We start from the raw sequence: 17,489 nt of genomic DNA, 5'->3' as shown, positions 1-17,489 counted from the left end.
TCGTCTGAATCCATCCACAACTTTGAGATATTTTGTTTACAAACTGACAAACGGACAGACAAACAGACAGACAGGGGTGAAAACATAACCTCCATCAACCTTTGGTGGTGGAGGTAACAACACTTATTCTTCATATGGAGTTCTTTACAATGAGCCACGTTTTAATTTTTTTTCCATCGAGCGGTTTTGGAGATATAGAAGTGAAACATTTTTCGATTTTTCCAAGATGGCATCTGTACCACATGACCTATGATGCTATAATTATCATTAAAAAAGTTGTACAGCAGGAGGCGCTCCTATGGTCAAACTTTCGTGTCCATCGGACTAACAGTTGCAGAGAAATCTTTTTTCTTCATATTGATAAGATCAAGCGTTGCACTTGTCAAATTATGATGTCATAATGAAGGCACCAATGACATCATCATGAACACAACTTATTCCCCATGGGGAGTATTTGACAATGAGCCTTGTTTAATTTTTTTCCATTGAGCGGCTATGGAGACAGAGGTGTAACGTTTTTCCAAGATGGTATCCATACCACGTGACCTGTGACATCATAATTATGAATAAAACTAGAACGGCGCTCTTCGACATCACGACGTTGATCGATATGCCTCCACTTACTTAATTATATATACTTGTACCAAGTTTGATCCAAATCCATTCAGCTGTTCTCAAGGATCACATTTTTATATGACACAACCTTTGTCCTCACCAAAATCACAAAATCACCTCACTCCTCACCTTTGATGCTAAAATATAATCAGTTCATCTTTGCATCATATATACTTGTACAAGTTTGGGCAAAATCCCATCACTGGTTCACAAGTTATCACGGTAACAGAATTTGTACTGAACACGACCTTTGACCTAATAACGAAAAAATGTAATCAGTTCATGTTTACATCATTATACATACTTGTACCAAGTTTGATTTAAATCCCTTCAGCTGTTCTGAAATCACATTTTTACCTGACATGACCTCTGACCTCGACTCCAAAATCTAATCAGTTCATCTTTACATCATATATACATACCTGCACCAAGTTTGACCAAGATCCTTTCAGCCTTTCTCAAGTTAATAAAATAATTGTAACTTTACATGACCTCTGATCTTTGACCTCTTGACCCCAAAATCAAATAATTTACTTTTGCATCATAACATATTATTGTACCAGGTTTGGTAAAAATCCCTTGACTGGTTCACAAGTTCGCTTGGTTTACAGAATATTTCCCCAATATGACCTCTGACCTTTGGCATCAATATATAATACGTTTTTTTTTTACCTCAAAATATAATCAGTTCATCTCTATATCATTATACATACCTGTACCAACTTTGAATTGGATCCCTTCAGCCGTTCTCAAGTGATAGACCTATTACAGACTTTGACCCTTGACCTCTTGACCCCAAATCAAATAAGTTCATATTTGCATCATAATACATACTGTACCAACTTTGGTCAGAATTCCATCACTGGTTCACAAGTTATCGTGTTAACAGAATTTATACCGAACATGGCCTCTGACCCCAAAATCTAATCAGTTCATCTCTACCTCATTATACATAACTGCAACATGTTTGACTAAGATCCTTTCAGCTGTTCTCAAGTTATTGCGGCAACGAAAATCTATCACGGATGGACGGACAGCCGGATGGACAACCTGAAAACGTAATGCCTCCAGCGAATTCGTTGGCGGAGACTTCAAAATTATACAGGCAGAGGTGCGCTTGTGGTCAAATTTCAAGTCAATTGGACCAACGGTTGCCGAGAAAATGAATTTTTAAAATGCAGACATGCACGTACGTACCCACATTTGCCAAGCGAACGCCCCCGATCACCTTACCCCGCTTTTCACTTCATGAGCGCAGGGTAATAAGGAGCCAAAGCAGTAAATTTGTGAATAGACTTCCAGTTCTGCCAAAACATTTGTAACATTGATTATAATCTTTTGTAACAATGTTTTGTAACATTGATCATTGATTATAATTTTGTTCTTGTCCCAATACTTTTGATAAGATAATTATCTTATCAAAAGTATTGGGACAAGAACAAAATTTTATGTGGGTTTTCCATCAAAATCTCTTATTTGAATTCAAGCAGAGTTTCGGGAACTTTTGGTTTCAAGGACGGTTTTTGGATGCTGTCATGCGCATTTTGTACCAACTTCATGAGAAACAAAATATTGCACCATTTCCTTTTTTCGAGATTCGTGAAATAAATTGTACTACATTAGCATGGTGTGTTATCTTCCACACCTTCAGTACCTTATCCAAACTCGACTTGGGATGGACCAATATGAGGGAAATCTTGAGGTTCTGACATTACAACAACAACAGGCATTTTAAGGCAATTTTCCCTGCTAGAGCGGGGGTTAGCCTTGCGGTCCCCATGTAGTCCAGTCAATCTACGCCATTTTGGGGTCGAACCCACCACAAATTGCAATAGTAATGAAACATGCATTTTTCAATGTCAAATTTAGTGGAGAATGACATACTAAAAGTCAAGGAGAATCGGAGCATTGGAACATTTCCAATTTTTGCAATCTTTAAGAGAAGGTTTTAAGCGAAAATCTGCATAAATTTTTCAGACCAAAAACTGTTTCCGTGCTAAATCCTTATGAGATCCTGCAATTTTATGTCCCTGAGGCCTGCAATGTAATGGCTTTATGTGAACAAGTTCATATCGTACTATATATACAAAAAAAATCGTTAAATAATATTGAAAAAAATATTGAAAAAAAAATATATATATTGAAAAAAAAAAAAGTGTTTTATTTAATAATTGAATGAACTGCGATTCAAGCACCAACCTAAGAGCTTATTCTTCTTCTGGATCACTTTCTGGTTCTGACAAGGTCACATTAGAACAGTGAAGTCCTTTGCATTCACTGCATGCGTAAGAGCATTCCAGGCTGTACTTGCGACAGCTGCATCGTAGGGTGCTGCAGTCTGTTTTGCAGCCACAGTGGATGGCATCTATACACAAAGAATTAAGTTAAGCACCCCCCCCGTTTTTTTACAACCTCGCACATTACAAGTTTGTTGTCGTCAAAACAGTGTAATATACCCATGATATTGCTATATTTTCTGGAGAAGTGATATTATGGTCACATAAAAACATAACAATCATGCCGTTTTCAATATTTTATTCTGAATAATTTAAGGTGAAATTTTTTGGGAATTTTAGGCATATTTTCACCTCAATTTAAGTATGGAGCTATAGGTCCATCACGGACAGTGTGGATGACGTTTATGTTTTCTAACGTACAGTCATTGTTCTGAGAAGACCTCCAGCGATCTTTGCGTCAATAACGTGTGTAGGACCCACGTGATCGGATCACTGACTCAACCAATCACTTTTTTTCACTTTGATCACTCAATTTCATCAATGGATAATTGCTAATGTCATACCAATCATTATTTGATCTCACATACCTTAGAATATATGCCAATGTATACATATACACAAAGAATATATATTAGGGGGTGCTTACCTTAATTCGTTGTGTAGGGGTGCTTAACTTAATTCTTTGTGTATAGAAGGTAATCTGGAGCAGGCTTCATCTCGGTCATCACGGGAACCATTCTCTCGTCACGGATAGCCCATCCCCAACCATTGGCATCCATGGCAACTCCTTGCCACTGCTGAACCTGAACATACACCCGTAGGCAATGTTGCTTTGCAGATGCTGATGTAGGGGGCAGGGTACGAGGCTCAACTCTGACAGTGCTTGTTGAAACCTTCTGGTGGAAGCGTTGAAGCCTCAGCATGTCCAGTGTTTCCCCGGGCTGGGCATTATACAAGCAAACCAGGGCATTCTCTCCAGCTGTCATGACATCCTCTTTTGACGCTCCAGGAGTGTTGAAGTTTGCCAAAAGCTCGGAGAAATACGCACTGGAGTTCAGCTTCTTCAAGGCTGTTGATTTGCCAATCGAGTAAATTCTTGACGTGGTATCACAACCCAGGAGTCCATGTGCAACAAGAAGCTTGTCACAAACATTGCGTCCAAGTGTCTTTTGCACTTGCTCGATATTCCAACATCTTGCTTGCCTCCTTGACGTCAGCTTAGGCTCAGGTCGGAAGAACAGGTTGTGAGATGTGGGCCCTGCACGACTGCAAAGGAGAACAAGAAGATCGGTGTCGTCGCCAACTATCACGGTGTCCTTGGTGTTTGCACATGCAATGGCTGTCTCCACTATGAGAACATCTGCATCTGCCCTGGCATGATGAACAGCGTTGTGCCGCCGTTGAAGGTCATCACTCAGTAGATTGATGAAACGTTGTTTATTTGTTTGGTTGGCAAGGAAGTCATCTTTCTTCATAGTACATACCATGTCCGTTGTGAAGTTGACAAGGGGACTGCTGTGAGATCGAACGCGCCTGCTGTGCGCTACATCTTTGGTGGAGGGTGCGCTCACATATCCATCGAACACTATGACAGCGTTACCATACCTGTCTCCAACATATCGCACGTAGTGACTGGCGATTCCTCCATATGTCTCGCCAGAATTCCAAGGAATTCTGTGTAGCAATGCCCCACCATCCAGAACATATTGCACATTCTGTGGCAGCACTGTGTTGCGAACGTCAAGGGGGAGTTGTTTCCAAATGGCTTCGGCTAGCGCTGGCTTGTCGGCCTCAAGCAGGATATCAGTGGTCTTAAACAGTGCTGGTGGGAAACTGCTTAGTTCGTACTTGAAGACATCTTTGAGGTCATCACAGCGTGATCCTGCCGTACTCAGACGTTGGAACAACAGTTGTGGATCTATCAGAACGGATTGTCTGCCAGTTTTCAATGATGAACGTGTGTCAAGAGTCACAACCTGATCTTTCTTCTTGAACGTGTGATCAAGAACCTTTTTGTCAAGCATTCCATCTAAGATCTTCCTGCCGACTGACGCTGCTTGGTCAGCATTGACCGAATCTCCAGCTGTGATGCCAGTGTCAATGCTTTGCAGAGTTGGATCGTTTCCAAAGGGATCCTTTGATGACAGGTAGCGAATAAGTTTGTGCGTGTCATCTGTGTCCCGTCCTTGTCGAGCTGCGCTTTGTTCTTTGTGCTGGTCACTGGTCCCATACTGCACTGATGTGTACTCTTGCAAAGCCATGTTGACCTCTGCACATATGGGGGTGGACAGCAGCCACGTGATCCTTTGCGGCTCGCTCATTCCACGACCCCTTGTTAGTCCCCCTGTGGTTTTCACACTTCTCATGAGCACTTGCTCGATCACAAGATCTGTGGACAAGCCGGCCCAGTACCGATCTGAACGCCGCACTACGTGAAATCCATTCTGGAACTGATGGTGGACCTCCGGATGCTGAATAGACAGTTGTGCCAGTCGCTGCAGGTAGATGTACACAGATTTTGTGTACAGATTGTGGCCTGCAGCTGCTAGGTAGGGCAACATGTCGTGCAAAGCGTGCACGTGCAGACGCCAGTCACCAGTGCGTTCCGACCTCAGGAATGTCCTCAGAATGTCTATCATGTCCATGTATTGCAGCCATAGCTGTGCTGTACGCAGATCCTTCTTCGATTGTCGAGCAACATTCATGATGTCACGAACAGAGTCCAGAACCGGGGCTGAAAGGTTATCTTCAGTGCAACCCTCACCCTTCAACAATGAATCATACAGGTTTCGTAGCTCACACAGGTCAACTGGGCCAGCTCCCACACTTTGCGACCCTGACTCGGTATCACGCGGATCCATGGCTGCCTGTCCTGCCTCGGTATCATGCGGATCCATGGCTGCCTGTGCCTCATCTATGCTTTGCATTATCGCGTCTTCACTTGGTTCGTCATCTCCTGTAGTGCCCTGAGGGCCATCATCCTGAGCCTGCGAACAAGCAGGCACTAGCGTACCAAGTACCCTTTCTGCGAGGAGAGTGTTCAGTGCTGCATCAACCAAGAGATGACCACGGATAGCTCGGTCATATGCCTTGCCAGAGAGCATGTGCGTTACAGTGTTCTCAGCATACACCAGTTCCAGAACAGAGCGCAGTCCAGATCCTGACATATTTCCAATACTCCCCAAGAAGCTCATCAACGTGTGGAAGCCTCCCAAGCACAGTACAACCTTACGCAAGTCACTGCCCTCCGGTTGGCTTTCGATGATGGTAAGCGCCTTCCACCAAAGTGGTTGGTCAAATGTGATGATGACCTTTGCGTTGTACTGTTTGGCGTGCTCACATAGAAATGTCAATGTTGAATAGATGCAAGTTGGATGACTGCTGTTCATGTCGATCATGGGAAGCAGAAAGATTGCAGACTGACCTGGATGTACACCAGTGTGCACGGCTTGCATCATGCCAGACCATGCTGGTCGTGGTGAGCGCAATGTGAGGGACAGCTTCCAGAGGAGGTCAAGGTTGGTAGATCTGTCCTTTTCCATCTCATCTTGCAGAACCTCATACCTCAGAGTATCTAGACCATCGCAAGGTGATGTCAGATGCCGGATGTTTATCCGACCCACAGCTTCAACATCCTTCAGTGTCACAGATAAACGTGGCACTCTTGTTGATGTCCAGGACCGTATCCAAGGTCCAAAGTCGTTGCTATGGAGATCATTGTTCGTGTAATTAAATTTTATTCACCTAATTAGGCTTTGTTCACCTAATTAGACTAGAGTAAAATCTAATTTGATATAAGAATATGATAGACCATTATATTAGCTTTCAAAATTCATTGATATGTATATTTTCGAAAAAATTCAATTTTATTGGGATAAAGCTACCTTAAATGTCAATTATCTCAATATATATACCTTTACATGTCAAATGTATTGTAAAACCAGGGCATAAGGCCTGTCTTACACTCTTAAACACTTACATTTCTGACATCTTTTGAGAATGTGAACGAAATAACAAATTAAGTGCATTATTTTGTGCCATTTTTATTAGCTTATTTTCGTGCATAACTGTCAAAAAGTGGTTGCTCGAAATGAATGTGTTCCAATGCCTCGTTATTCCTTGACTTTTACTATGTTATTACATGGGTCAAAAGAAGCAAAAATGCCAAGTTTCATTACTATTGCAATTTGTGGTGGGTATATTCGTAAAATGACCGGCCTAATGACAATCTTCTCCATTTTGCCCTATTTTCTGCATCTCTCCTTGTTAACCCCCTTGCACGCATTTCTTCTTCCACCATCTTTAGCCAAGTCTTTCTCGGTCTTCCCCGTCCTCTACTTCCTTCTACATTCATTTCCATCACTCTTCTCAACCAGTCACTTTCATCCTTCCTCAACACATGACCAAACCATCTCAACCTGTTCCTCTTCACAGCATCAATCACAGGCTCTATTCCCATCATCTTTCGCAATTCATCATTTGTCTTCCTCTCTCTCAACGATACTCCGCACATCCGTCGAACCATTCCCATTTCTACCCTTTCCAGCCTTCGTTGCTGCTCCACATTCATGACCCATGTCTCGCTCCCATAAATCATAACACTGCTCACACATGCAGCATACACCTTTCCCTTCAGCATACACCATACAGCATACAGCATACACCTTCGGAGTCCACGGTCTCTGACATTCCACATTGAAAATCCATCAGCTGTTTATTTTGGGGAAGCTCCATGAATTGCTGAACCAGGTTTCAATAATTGCTGTACATCTTCACAATGAACACACCGATTTGAATTGTGAGGAAAACATGCACGTGCAGGTTAGGATGGTTCCTTTCAATTTTGTGTGTGCTGTCCCAATACTTTTGGGAAGAAAGGGAAAAATACAAAACTTAATGCACAATGTTATTTTGGATTCTTACCTTGTGGGGGAAATTCATCTGTAGGTTCAGGTTCCACCTTCATCACCACAATCGGATCTGCAGATAAACAAATCCAGCTTTAAATGATGCACAAAACAATGGTGGTGTTGGCCTATTCTTTGTCTTAAACTCGATTTGTGTCGCACCCACGACTTAAACTTAAACTCGATCACTGCGGAGTCCACGGTAACCAACTTGCTTGGATCTGACTTTTCCAAGCTTACCAAAACATTGTATTGGAAGAGGAAAACTAACGATCTCCACGAGAAGTTCTCCGCATCAGTAAGACTTCGCAGATGACAGCGTCCTATACAGGTAAATTGAGAGCCCAAGTGATGCCAGGAAGATCTTTTGGAGCTTCACATAAGTAGGAACAGACCTGGTTTATGTCATTTAGCCCTGATAGTGTAATATATTGAGGTTCAATCCAATAGTCACTGAATACTCCATGTACAACATCCCTCTCCAGTACTGCAGCTCCCACAAATACCTTGGAGTGCTCCAAAGTGACGACTTTAAATGGACGATTCATATCGACGCAATTTCGAGGAAGGCAAACCAGGAACTGGGATCTCTTCGCTGCAATGCCAGAGAGCTCCTCAAACCCTTCAGGGAAGCTGCCTACAAATCCCTAGTCAGGCCGCATGTGGAATACTGCTCAAGTGTTTAAGACCCACACTCCAAACCGAACAGCCAGAGATTGGAGAATATCAACTTCGAGGGGACAGGTATGTCATTCATGACTACGGCAAGACGCGTGTTGTTTCTAGCACGATTCACAACTTGAAATGGCAAAGTCTTTCACCAGAGGCGCACTGCCAGCAGATTTACACTGGTTGGTAAGATCTTGAGAGAGTTGGTGTCTCCAAGTGCCTTCTTTACCAGAAGTACGTTTCTGAACCGTCACGGTTTTTCGAAGCTGTGCACGATCTTCACGCACACTCGAAGTTAAGCAATTGTTCACAATTGTATTTTTGTCGAAACTGTATTTATCTTACGTGTGTGTACCTATAGTGTGTCCGTCGGAAGATTCTCGATGTTAATCTTTCATACCTGTATAAAATAGTCGAGTATTTCGTGCCGCGTTATTTGCGGCCTAGTTCTTCAAGCTTCCTACCTTGAGGCTTTCTTTTCTCTCAGCGGTCAATTGTGGTCCTTCTACTCTCGTTATTCCAACTTCTTTCCTGGAAGTCCTTGCAGTGTCCATATGTTGTATACCTCTCCCACCTCCCCCCAAGTCCTCTCCCTCCCACATTTCTCTCGATGTCCCTGCTCTCAAATGTTGTGTTTGTGTCCTTCCCCCTCTCTCCCCATCTTGTCTACCGCTCCCCTTATTTTGTGTTTTGTGTCGGTTTGACTTTTTGTGCGATTAATGTTAGCTCTTTCACGAGCCTCGATCTTGTATCCAAAAAAAACAAAAAACATAAACCCGGAAATGTTACAATATGACCTTTCAACACGATCAACCAAGAGGTAACGTCGACAAATTTGCCTTTGTTCAATGTTCCATATCTAACTTGACCAACTTCCCTGACAGTGTCACAAGTAGTGACATCGCACAAAAATTCCAGAATCAGTAGAATAGATATATTAACAACAAAATTCAATAAATGAACAGGATTATAACTAATTAATTGACATATGTGGGAAAATTGCATGCTCAGACCAGGATTCGAATCCAGGTCCTCTGGAAAACCGCACCAGTGTTCTGCCATCTAAGCTATCTGGGCGACTGACTGAGCATGGAATTTTCCCACACACATGATTGCCACTCTTTCCGTCAATGCTTCCAGGGCACTCGCTGCCAACCATAGGATCACCAACGGCCTGAACACGAGAGCGTCTTCCTCCAATGGGGGAGGGGGGGGGGGGGAAGAATCCATGTCCGCTATTACAAACGGAAGCCCGGAAGCTGGCGCTGCAATGTGATTGCAATCACGGAGGTATATAATATGGAGAGCCAATTGGCCACCTCACAGCATTAGCCGCCGTGAAGCCACCGGAAATAGTCTGGCGGCCATATTGGGAAGCCGATTGTTTTGTAAACAAAGCCTGTCAAAGCAAAGGCGTGGCGCACTGATGATGCAGCTGGAGCGAATTTTAGGACCGCCGACTATTTAATTAATATAGAATACTAATATTTGAACTGATATTCGGGCTCAGAATCCCGTTCTTTAAGGAAATGGTGTTCATTAAGTTTGAAGTTGATTCTAGACGCATTTTTCCTGGGGAATCCAATGGTTTAGAGCTTGTTTGAAAAAAAAGTGCCCAAAATTACCGCTCGGTGTTCTTTATCGTCCTTCTCATGACCCAATCACCCACTAGTAGGAATAAGAATCCTGACATGTTACACCCCTGTTTAACTCCTGTCTTCACCTTGAACCATTTTGTTGTTTCACCTTGGTCGACGACCGCACATTGAAAGTCTTGGTAAAGGGCTTTTACAAGGTTCACTAATTTTCCAGGTATGCTGTATTTCTTCATTATGACCCAGACTTTCTCTGGGCAAGGAGTCGAAAGCTTTCTAGAAATCTATAAAATTGAGGTACATCGTCGTCGTTTGCCATTCTTTGGCTTGTTCTATAATATTCCTCAATATAAAGATCTGATTTGTTGTCATGTTATATGATGTTACTTAATTCAGTCATTATATTGTAACTAAGATGTGTATGTTTCTATTACCGAGATGTTAGAAACCAGTCACATAAATGACATGAAACGCTGTCATGTAGTTAACCCACACAATTCTTGGGTTTCGGAAGTTTTTGCTATTCATAACATACAAGACTTACATGTTGCAATGGAACGTTCAGCAGGACATGGTAATTGTTACATGAATAATGGAGCGGAGATATAGACATCTCATGCAACACATCTTTTACAGTTTAAATATTTACATGAAGTGTTGGTGAACTCGCCATATCAGACAAAGGGCAACCCACTTGCAGACTTGATGTCATGTCGCATCAAGAGGCGCTTATATGCGGCAACAAACTGCCGGGCCGTTGGGTTATTCCCACTTCCACATGCAATGCGGACCGCTCCAAAGAAAAGTTCAATGTGGTCTTGGCTCATTTTGTACGTGAGCAGGTATCGCAGGGGAGATGAGGCAGGTTTGACATATGTGAAATACAAAATTGTGACACTCTCTATGCAGATCATGAAACCAATGAAGGGGGTTTTCAAACGCGTATTGGTCATAACTTGACCATTCATGTTTTTGATGTTGGACAAGTAACTGTAAGCAGTATCCAGGAATGGCAGGAAAAGTCCTTCTCGTGATGTCATGAGTGGTGCCTTGTAGTTTCGTGCCAATGGATTGCGAGAATTTAGAATGTCAAACAGTTTGTCCAATGTTTCAATGTATTGGCAGGTAGCCTCACTGCCCTGAAATTCTGATAGTTGCAAAGTGTCCCTGCAAAACCGAATTGCATCTGCCACACTAGTGCTCAATGTCTGAGCGGCTGTGTCCACCTTCATGACATTGCTCTTCCACTCGATGTGTTTCCGGGAGAGCTTATTTCCCAGACGCAAGCCTTCCCTCTTCTGCAGATCAAAGAGTGCCTGGATGTATTTCCACGCGATGACTTTTTTGTTGCCATCCTCCATCATTTTCATGGATCCAAGACAGTTTCTTGCAAGTTTAAGCATGTGACATGCATCGAGTACTTCGAGTACTTCGGCTTCAGTCGGACGGTTTGACCAGTCCTGTCGAAGTCACTCTCATTGAAGTGATCACTGCACAGAACTGTGGTGCCTGGGGTGGGGTAGAAGGACTCCCTTCTCAGGGCAGATGTCCATCGAGAGCACAAGTCCTTATCCTTTGGAAACCTTGAAACAAAATACATTGTGGTCACAAAATGTGGTTGCGGGTCAAAACCTCAGAGGGCAGTCAAAACATCCGAGTCAAAACGACTCCATATCAAAATAATATTTTGAGTTTCATATGTATAGTTAAATACAACTTCATCTGCTAATGTTTGCCATGTGTCGGACTTTCGTACCTTCCACAAGTAACCCCCATTTGCTCTTTCTGCTCACGAGTGACACAGGAGGGCATGGAAACCCTGACAGTAGTAGACTGGACAATTAAGTTAAGCTCATCACAAATTAAATCACTTGACAATGATCACGAGCTGACGAGTCAATCTCGATACTTCAATCTGAATCAATGAACGAGTCAATCAGACATCAGTCTGACATACTCACATAGCCCTAGTGAATACACAATACAGTTATATTTGAGATCTGTGTCGTATTGCACACCCTGCGCGTGGTCTAACATCATCAAATTCAAACACAGTATTCAAACTTCATTGAAACTTCATTGAAACTTAATTACCTAGCCCCACCACCGTGACCACGCCAAAAACTGAAAAAGCAGAACACCCGCGATCGCGGTTTGTCACTTACTTGTGAAATGTGCATGTGGAGGCCTTCCCTGAGGTATTTGTGCAGTCAAATGCAGCACACTGTGGCATTTTGAAACAGCGCGTTCACAAATAAGACTCCTTACAGTCGGTAAGCATCCAAAATGAATCAGAAATTGTGAGATCAGCTGATTGTGAGATCAAACACGGACGCAGACACAATCGGCTTCCCAATATGGCCGCCAAGCAACTTCCGCTAGCTTCAGCCGACAGCCGTCATTGGCTCTCCAGGTTTATTATATACCTCCGTGGTGGGAGGATGTGTGGTATGTGTGGTGTGTGTGCGTGTGTGTCGTCCCTCCGAGGGATGTTAAACTGGCGTCCCATCTTGTTGTTATTGTTGTTGTTGTTGTTAACCCGACAGTAGTTGTTGGAGGTTAAAGATCCCCACGGTCTCCTTCAGGAAGAGTCGGCGAGCTATCGCCGGGACCATGAATAAATTACAAATTGCTGCCCGAACTACTGCTGGGTAGACAATGTTTAACCACCCAATATAACCATTGCTCAGGAAGCTGCTTTGGCAGCACAGATTCTCTGTAACGAGTACGGGGCATCAGATATCAAATAAACGTAACAAATGAATAACGAAAGTGAAAAAAAAACTGAAAGGGAAACTAAAGCCATTTAAAAAGGATAGAGCATGGAGATATAGGGAGGAGAAGAGTGGGGGAGAGGGGGGTGGGGAGGACGGGAGTTGGGGGGGGGGGGGGTGAGGAGAGAGTGGATTGGGGAAGAGGGAGGGTATGGAGGGGGGAGTGGGGGGTAGGGGAGATACAGGGGAGTAGGGGAGAGAGGAGGGTGGGGGAGGGGAGAGTGAGGGAGGGGAGGGTGGGAGAGGGGAGAGTGGGGGAGGGGAGGGTGGGAGAGGGGAGAGTGGGGGAGGGGAGAGTGGGGGAGGGGAGAGTGGGGGAGGGTGAGGAAGGGGAGCAATGGGGGAGTGGGGGAGAGGGGAGTAGGGGAGAGGAAGGGGAGCGATGGAGTGGGGAGAGGTGGGGAGAGAGAGAGAGGGGGGGAGTGGGGGAGAGGGGAGTAGGGGAGAGGAAGGGGAGCGATGGAGTGGGGGAGAGGGGGGAGAGAGAGAGAGAGTGGGGAGGGACAGGGGAGTGAGGGGGTAGTGGAGAGGGGAGTGGGGAGGAGGGGTGTGGGGGAAGGGATGGGGGAGAGGGGGGTAGGGGAGATACAGGGGAGTAGGGAAGAGAGGGGAGTAGGGGAGAGGAAGGGGAGCGGTGGGGGAGTGGAGGAGAGCGGAGAGAGAGAGAGAGAGAATGGGGAGGGACAGGGGAGCAAGGGAGAGGGGGTAGGTCAGAGGGATGGGAGGGACAGGGGAGTGGGGGAGAGGGGGGTAGGGGAGATATAGGGGAGTAGAGGAGAGAGAGGAGGAACAAGGGGGGAGGGGTGGAGAGAGAGAGAGAGAGAGGAGGAACAAGGGGGGGGGGGGAAGAGAGAGAGAGGAGGAACAAGGGGGGGGGGAGAGAGAGAGGAGGAACAAGGGGGGGGGAGAGGGGAGGAACAAGGGGGAGGGAGAGGGGAGGAACAAGGAGGGGGAGAGAGAGGAGGAACAAGGGGAGGAGGAACAAGGGGGAAGAGAGAGAGAGGAGGAACAAGGGGGGGGGGAGAGAGAGAGGAGGAACAAGGGGGGGGGAGAGGGGAGGAACAAGGGGGGGGGAGAGGGGAGGAACAAGGAGGGGGAGAGAGAGGAGGAACAAGGGGAGGAGGAACAAGGGGGGGGAGAGAGAGAGAGGAGGAACAATGGGGGGGGGAGAGAGGAGGAACAAGGGGGGGGGGAGAGAGGAGGAACAAGGGGGGGGGAGAGAGGAGGAACAAGGGAGGAGGAACAAGGGGGAGGGGAGAGAGAGAGGAGGAACAAGGGGGGGGGGAGAGAGGAGGAACAAGGGGGGGTGGGGGAGAGAGGAGGAACAAGGGGGGGTAGGAGAGAGAGAGGAGGAACAAGGGGGGGGGGAGGTTGGGTGGGGAGAGAGGCGAGAGGATACTTTTGCTCGCTTTTCCCATCACATGAGAAGGGTACTCTTCCTAGTATGTATATACTGTCAACTGATACAAGGTGGATTCTGTCAACTGATACACAACGCATCCTCTTTGTAACTTGTTGTCCTCTGTGTCCTCTAATTTGAAATTCAAATATGGTGGTGCATGAATGACACGGGTAGATGTGCTTCAACGGTAACGTGTTCAGTAAACGGTAACGAGGGTATTTTCTATTGAGAATGACCGAGTAACACGGGAGTATGTTGTGCTCTCTGAGAGTGACGTTCTAGTTTTAAATGTCCCACTTTCCGTGAGTACGTCATAAATAAATGTCCCCTGTATGTGAGATCTTCGTACCTGATTCTCGACCTGATTCCTGCTTCGTGACGTCATCTCCATCACGAAGGTTCTTAAAATCCAGGATCTTAAACCCGCAGATCCCAGCATCCCCTTCCGGACCCCCTCCGTCTCCTCCATCAGAACCCGACTTGGAGTCCGAGGAGCTCGGATCGTGGGCAGAGCTCGATAGGTCTCGGTCCATAACGCTCAGCTCGAGCAAACCACGTTCCGCTCCACGTCCGATGTGTTGCCCGTTGCGTTGCCCGTTGAACCACATGTGTCGATTCCCCAGAAATACAAAACAAGTTTAACGTTCCTGTGATTAACCGGAATCACTCGAATCAACATCAAACCCAAGATTCTTGTTTCAGATTTTCACTTGAACTTGAGGAACAGAATCGGTCCGATGTGGAGAAGGTCAAAGGGAGAATGGACAACTTCAGCTGATATTATACTCATCCCCTTCCTTTCTTTGACGTTCCCAGTGCGTACGTAATACATAGATGAACTCGACCAATGGGTGGATGGACATCCCCATCCTGCATGTTTCTCGAGGTCAGCAATACCTGCATGTTTCTCTCTACCTCACCAATACCTGCATGTTTCTCTCTACCTCACCAATACCTGCATGTTTCTCTCTGCCTCACCAATACCTGCATGTTTCTCTCTACCTCACCAATACCTGCATGTTTCTCTCTACCTCACCAATACCTGCATGTTTCTCGCTACCTCACCAATACCTGCATGTTTCTCTCTACCTCACCAATACCTGCATGTTTCTATCTACCTCACCAATACCTGCATGTTTCTCTCTACCTCACCAATACCTGCATGTTTCTCTCTACCTCACCAATACCTGCATGTTTCTCTCTACCTCACCAATACCTGCATGTTTCTCTCTACCTCACCAATACCTGCATGTTTCTCTCTACCTCACCAATACCTGCATGTTTCTCTCTACCTCACCAATACCTGCATGTTTCTCTCTACCTCACCAATACCTGCATGTTTCTCTCTACCTCACCAATACCTGCATGTTTCTCTCTACCTCACCAATACCTGCATGTTTCTCTCTACCTCACCAATACCTGCATGTTTCTCTCCACCTCACCAATACCTGCATGTTTCTCTCTACCTCACCAATACCTGCATGTTTCTCTCTACCTAACCAATACCTGCATGTTTCTCTCTACCTCACCAATACCTGCATGTTTCTCTCTATCTCACCAATACCTGCACGTTTCTCTCTACCTTGAAGGAGCTATGCTCCAACGCGAGTCGGAAGGATTGACGCGACCAAAGACGGAAATTCGTCCGAGTTGCTTTATTGCACGTATCAAACTCGGGTACTCTGAAAAGCCCGTTTATCGGGCAGCAAAGCCCGTTTATCGGGCAGCAATATATATACACATTATGCCGGAGCGTTTGCCCGGGAAAAGCGAGACCGGGCATGCCCGGGCGTCAAGGGCGAGTCCTGGAAAGGCGAGTCTGGACCTGCCCGGGCATCCTGGGCGAGCCCTGGAAAGGCGAGGCTGGGCATGCCCGGGCGAGTCCTGGAGAGGCGCGTCTGGGCCTGTCCGGGCGGCCTGGACGAGCCGGGCATGGTGATTGCTCCCTGGCCGCGTCCTTGGTAGGTGCAAGGCGATTGTGTACACCCAGCGGTAACCGCTACACACGCCCCTCCAGAATAGACTTGCACCGGCAGGGTCAATTTAAGGGGGGTCCTGATGACCCGGCCGAAGCGACCCCTGGAGGGTCGTGGGGGGGGGGGGGGGGTCCGATGTGGTGGGTGGGTGGTCGAGCGGAGGGGAACTGTGGACGGGGGGCGGCCTCGCCGCGGAGGAAGGGCCAACCGTGGTGGTTTGGTCGACGTCCACGGTGCGCCGGCTTGAGGCGGTCCACTGAAATCCGGTCCAACCGGCCGCCGAAGTCGATGACGAATGACTTGTCGTCCCGTCGCAGGACCCGGAAGGGCCCGTCGTACGGCGGCCGGAGTGGCCCCCGGTGTGCGTCATGACGCACAAAGACGTACTCCGCTGTGCGAAGCGCTGGGGGGACGTAGGACTGGGGGCCACCGTGGCGGGACGTTGGCACGGGGGCAAATCGTCGGGCGGCCTCCTGGAGGTCCGAGCGCTGGCGAGCTGCGGACCAGGGACTGGTAGCGTCGGGCACGAACTCGCCCGGGACGCGTAGCGGCTGGCCGTAGACGAGCTCGGTGGTGGACGCCTGGAGGTCCTCCTTGGGGGCTGTGCGGAGGCCCCAAGAGGACCCACGGCAGCCGGTCGGCCCAACTGTCGTCATGAAGGCCGGCCATGAGCGCGGCCTTCATGGAGCGGTGAAAACGCTCGCACAACCCATTGGCTTGGGGGGTGGTAGGCCGTGGTACGGTGGAGCTGGACTCCCAGGTTGCGGGCGACCGCTGCCCCACAGCTCAGAGTTGAACTGCGGACCGCGGTCCGAAGAGATGTCTGCCGGTGCACCAAAACGGGCGACCCAGGTGGCGATGAAAGCCTGTGCCACGTTGGCGGTGGTGGTGGAAATGAGGGGAACGGCCTCCGGCCACCTGGTGGTCCTGTCCACCATGGTGAGCAGGTGTGTGAAACCCCGCGAAGGAGGAAGGGGGCCAACCAGGTCCACGTTGACGTGGTCGAAACGCCGTTCGGGCACGGTGAAAGGTGCCAGCGGGGCCTGGGTGTGGCGGTGGACCTTGGCCCGCTGGCAGGCCGTGCAGGCATTGGCCCAGTCGCGGACGTCCCGTCGAAGGCCGTGCCAGACGAAACGCGCTGACACCAGCTTCTGAGAAGCTTTCCGGCCCGGGTGAGAAAGGCCGTGGATGGAGGCGAAGATGCGGCGCTGCCAGGTAACGGGCACGATGGGGCGAGGCTGGCCTTGGGAGACGTCGCAGAGCAGGACAGTGTCCGCGAAGGGGATGTCGGCCAGGCGGAGGCCCGTGTCCGCC

At 47.2% G+C, this 17,489-nt stretch overlaps 1 protein-coding gene across 1 annotated transcript in view; it reads right to left on the bottom strand.

Moving 5' to 3' along the window:
* LOC137427841 (uncharacterized) overlaps positions 1-14,807 on the bottom strand; it is a 31,487-nt gene extending 16,680 nt beyond the window's left edge. Inside the window, exons 1-2 of the mRNA XM_068117606.2 lie at positions 14,549-14,807; positions 7,776-7,832 (exon numbers count right to left, since the gene is read on the bottom strand). Coding sequence (XP_067973707.2) covers positions 7,776-7,832; positions 14,549-14,807 — 316 coding nt within the window. The remainder of the gene's footprint in view (positions 1-7,775; positions 7,833-14,548) is intronic.
* Between the last annotated feature and the right edge of the window lie 2,682 nt (positions 14,808-17,489).

Source organism: Myxine glutinosa, chromosome 5 (assembly GCF_964187855.1).
Source record: "Myxine glutinosa chromosome 5, kmMyxGlut1.1, whole genome shotgun sequence".
Taxonomy (NCBI): domain Eukaryota; kingdom Metazoa; phylum Chordata; class Myxini; order Myxiniformes; family Myxinidae; genus Myxine; species Myxine glutinosa.
The sequence above is the reverse complement of the archived record's forward strand: the minus strand, read 5'-3'. Positions and strand labels throughout refer to the sequence as shown.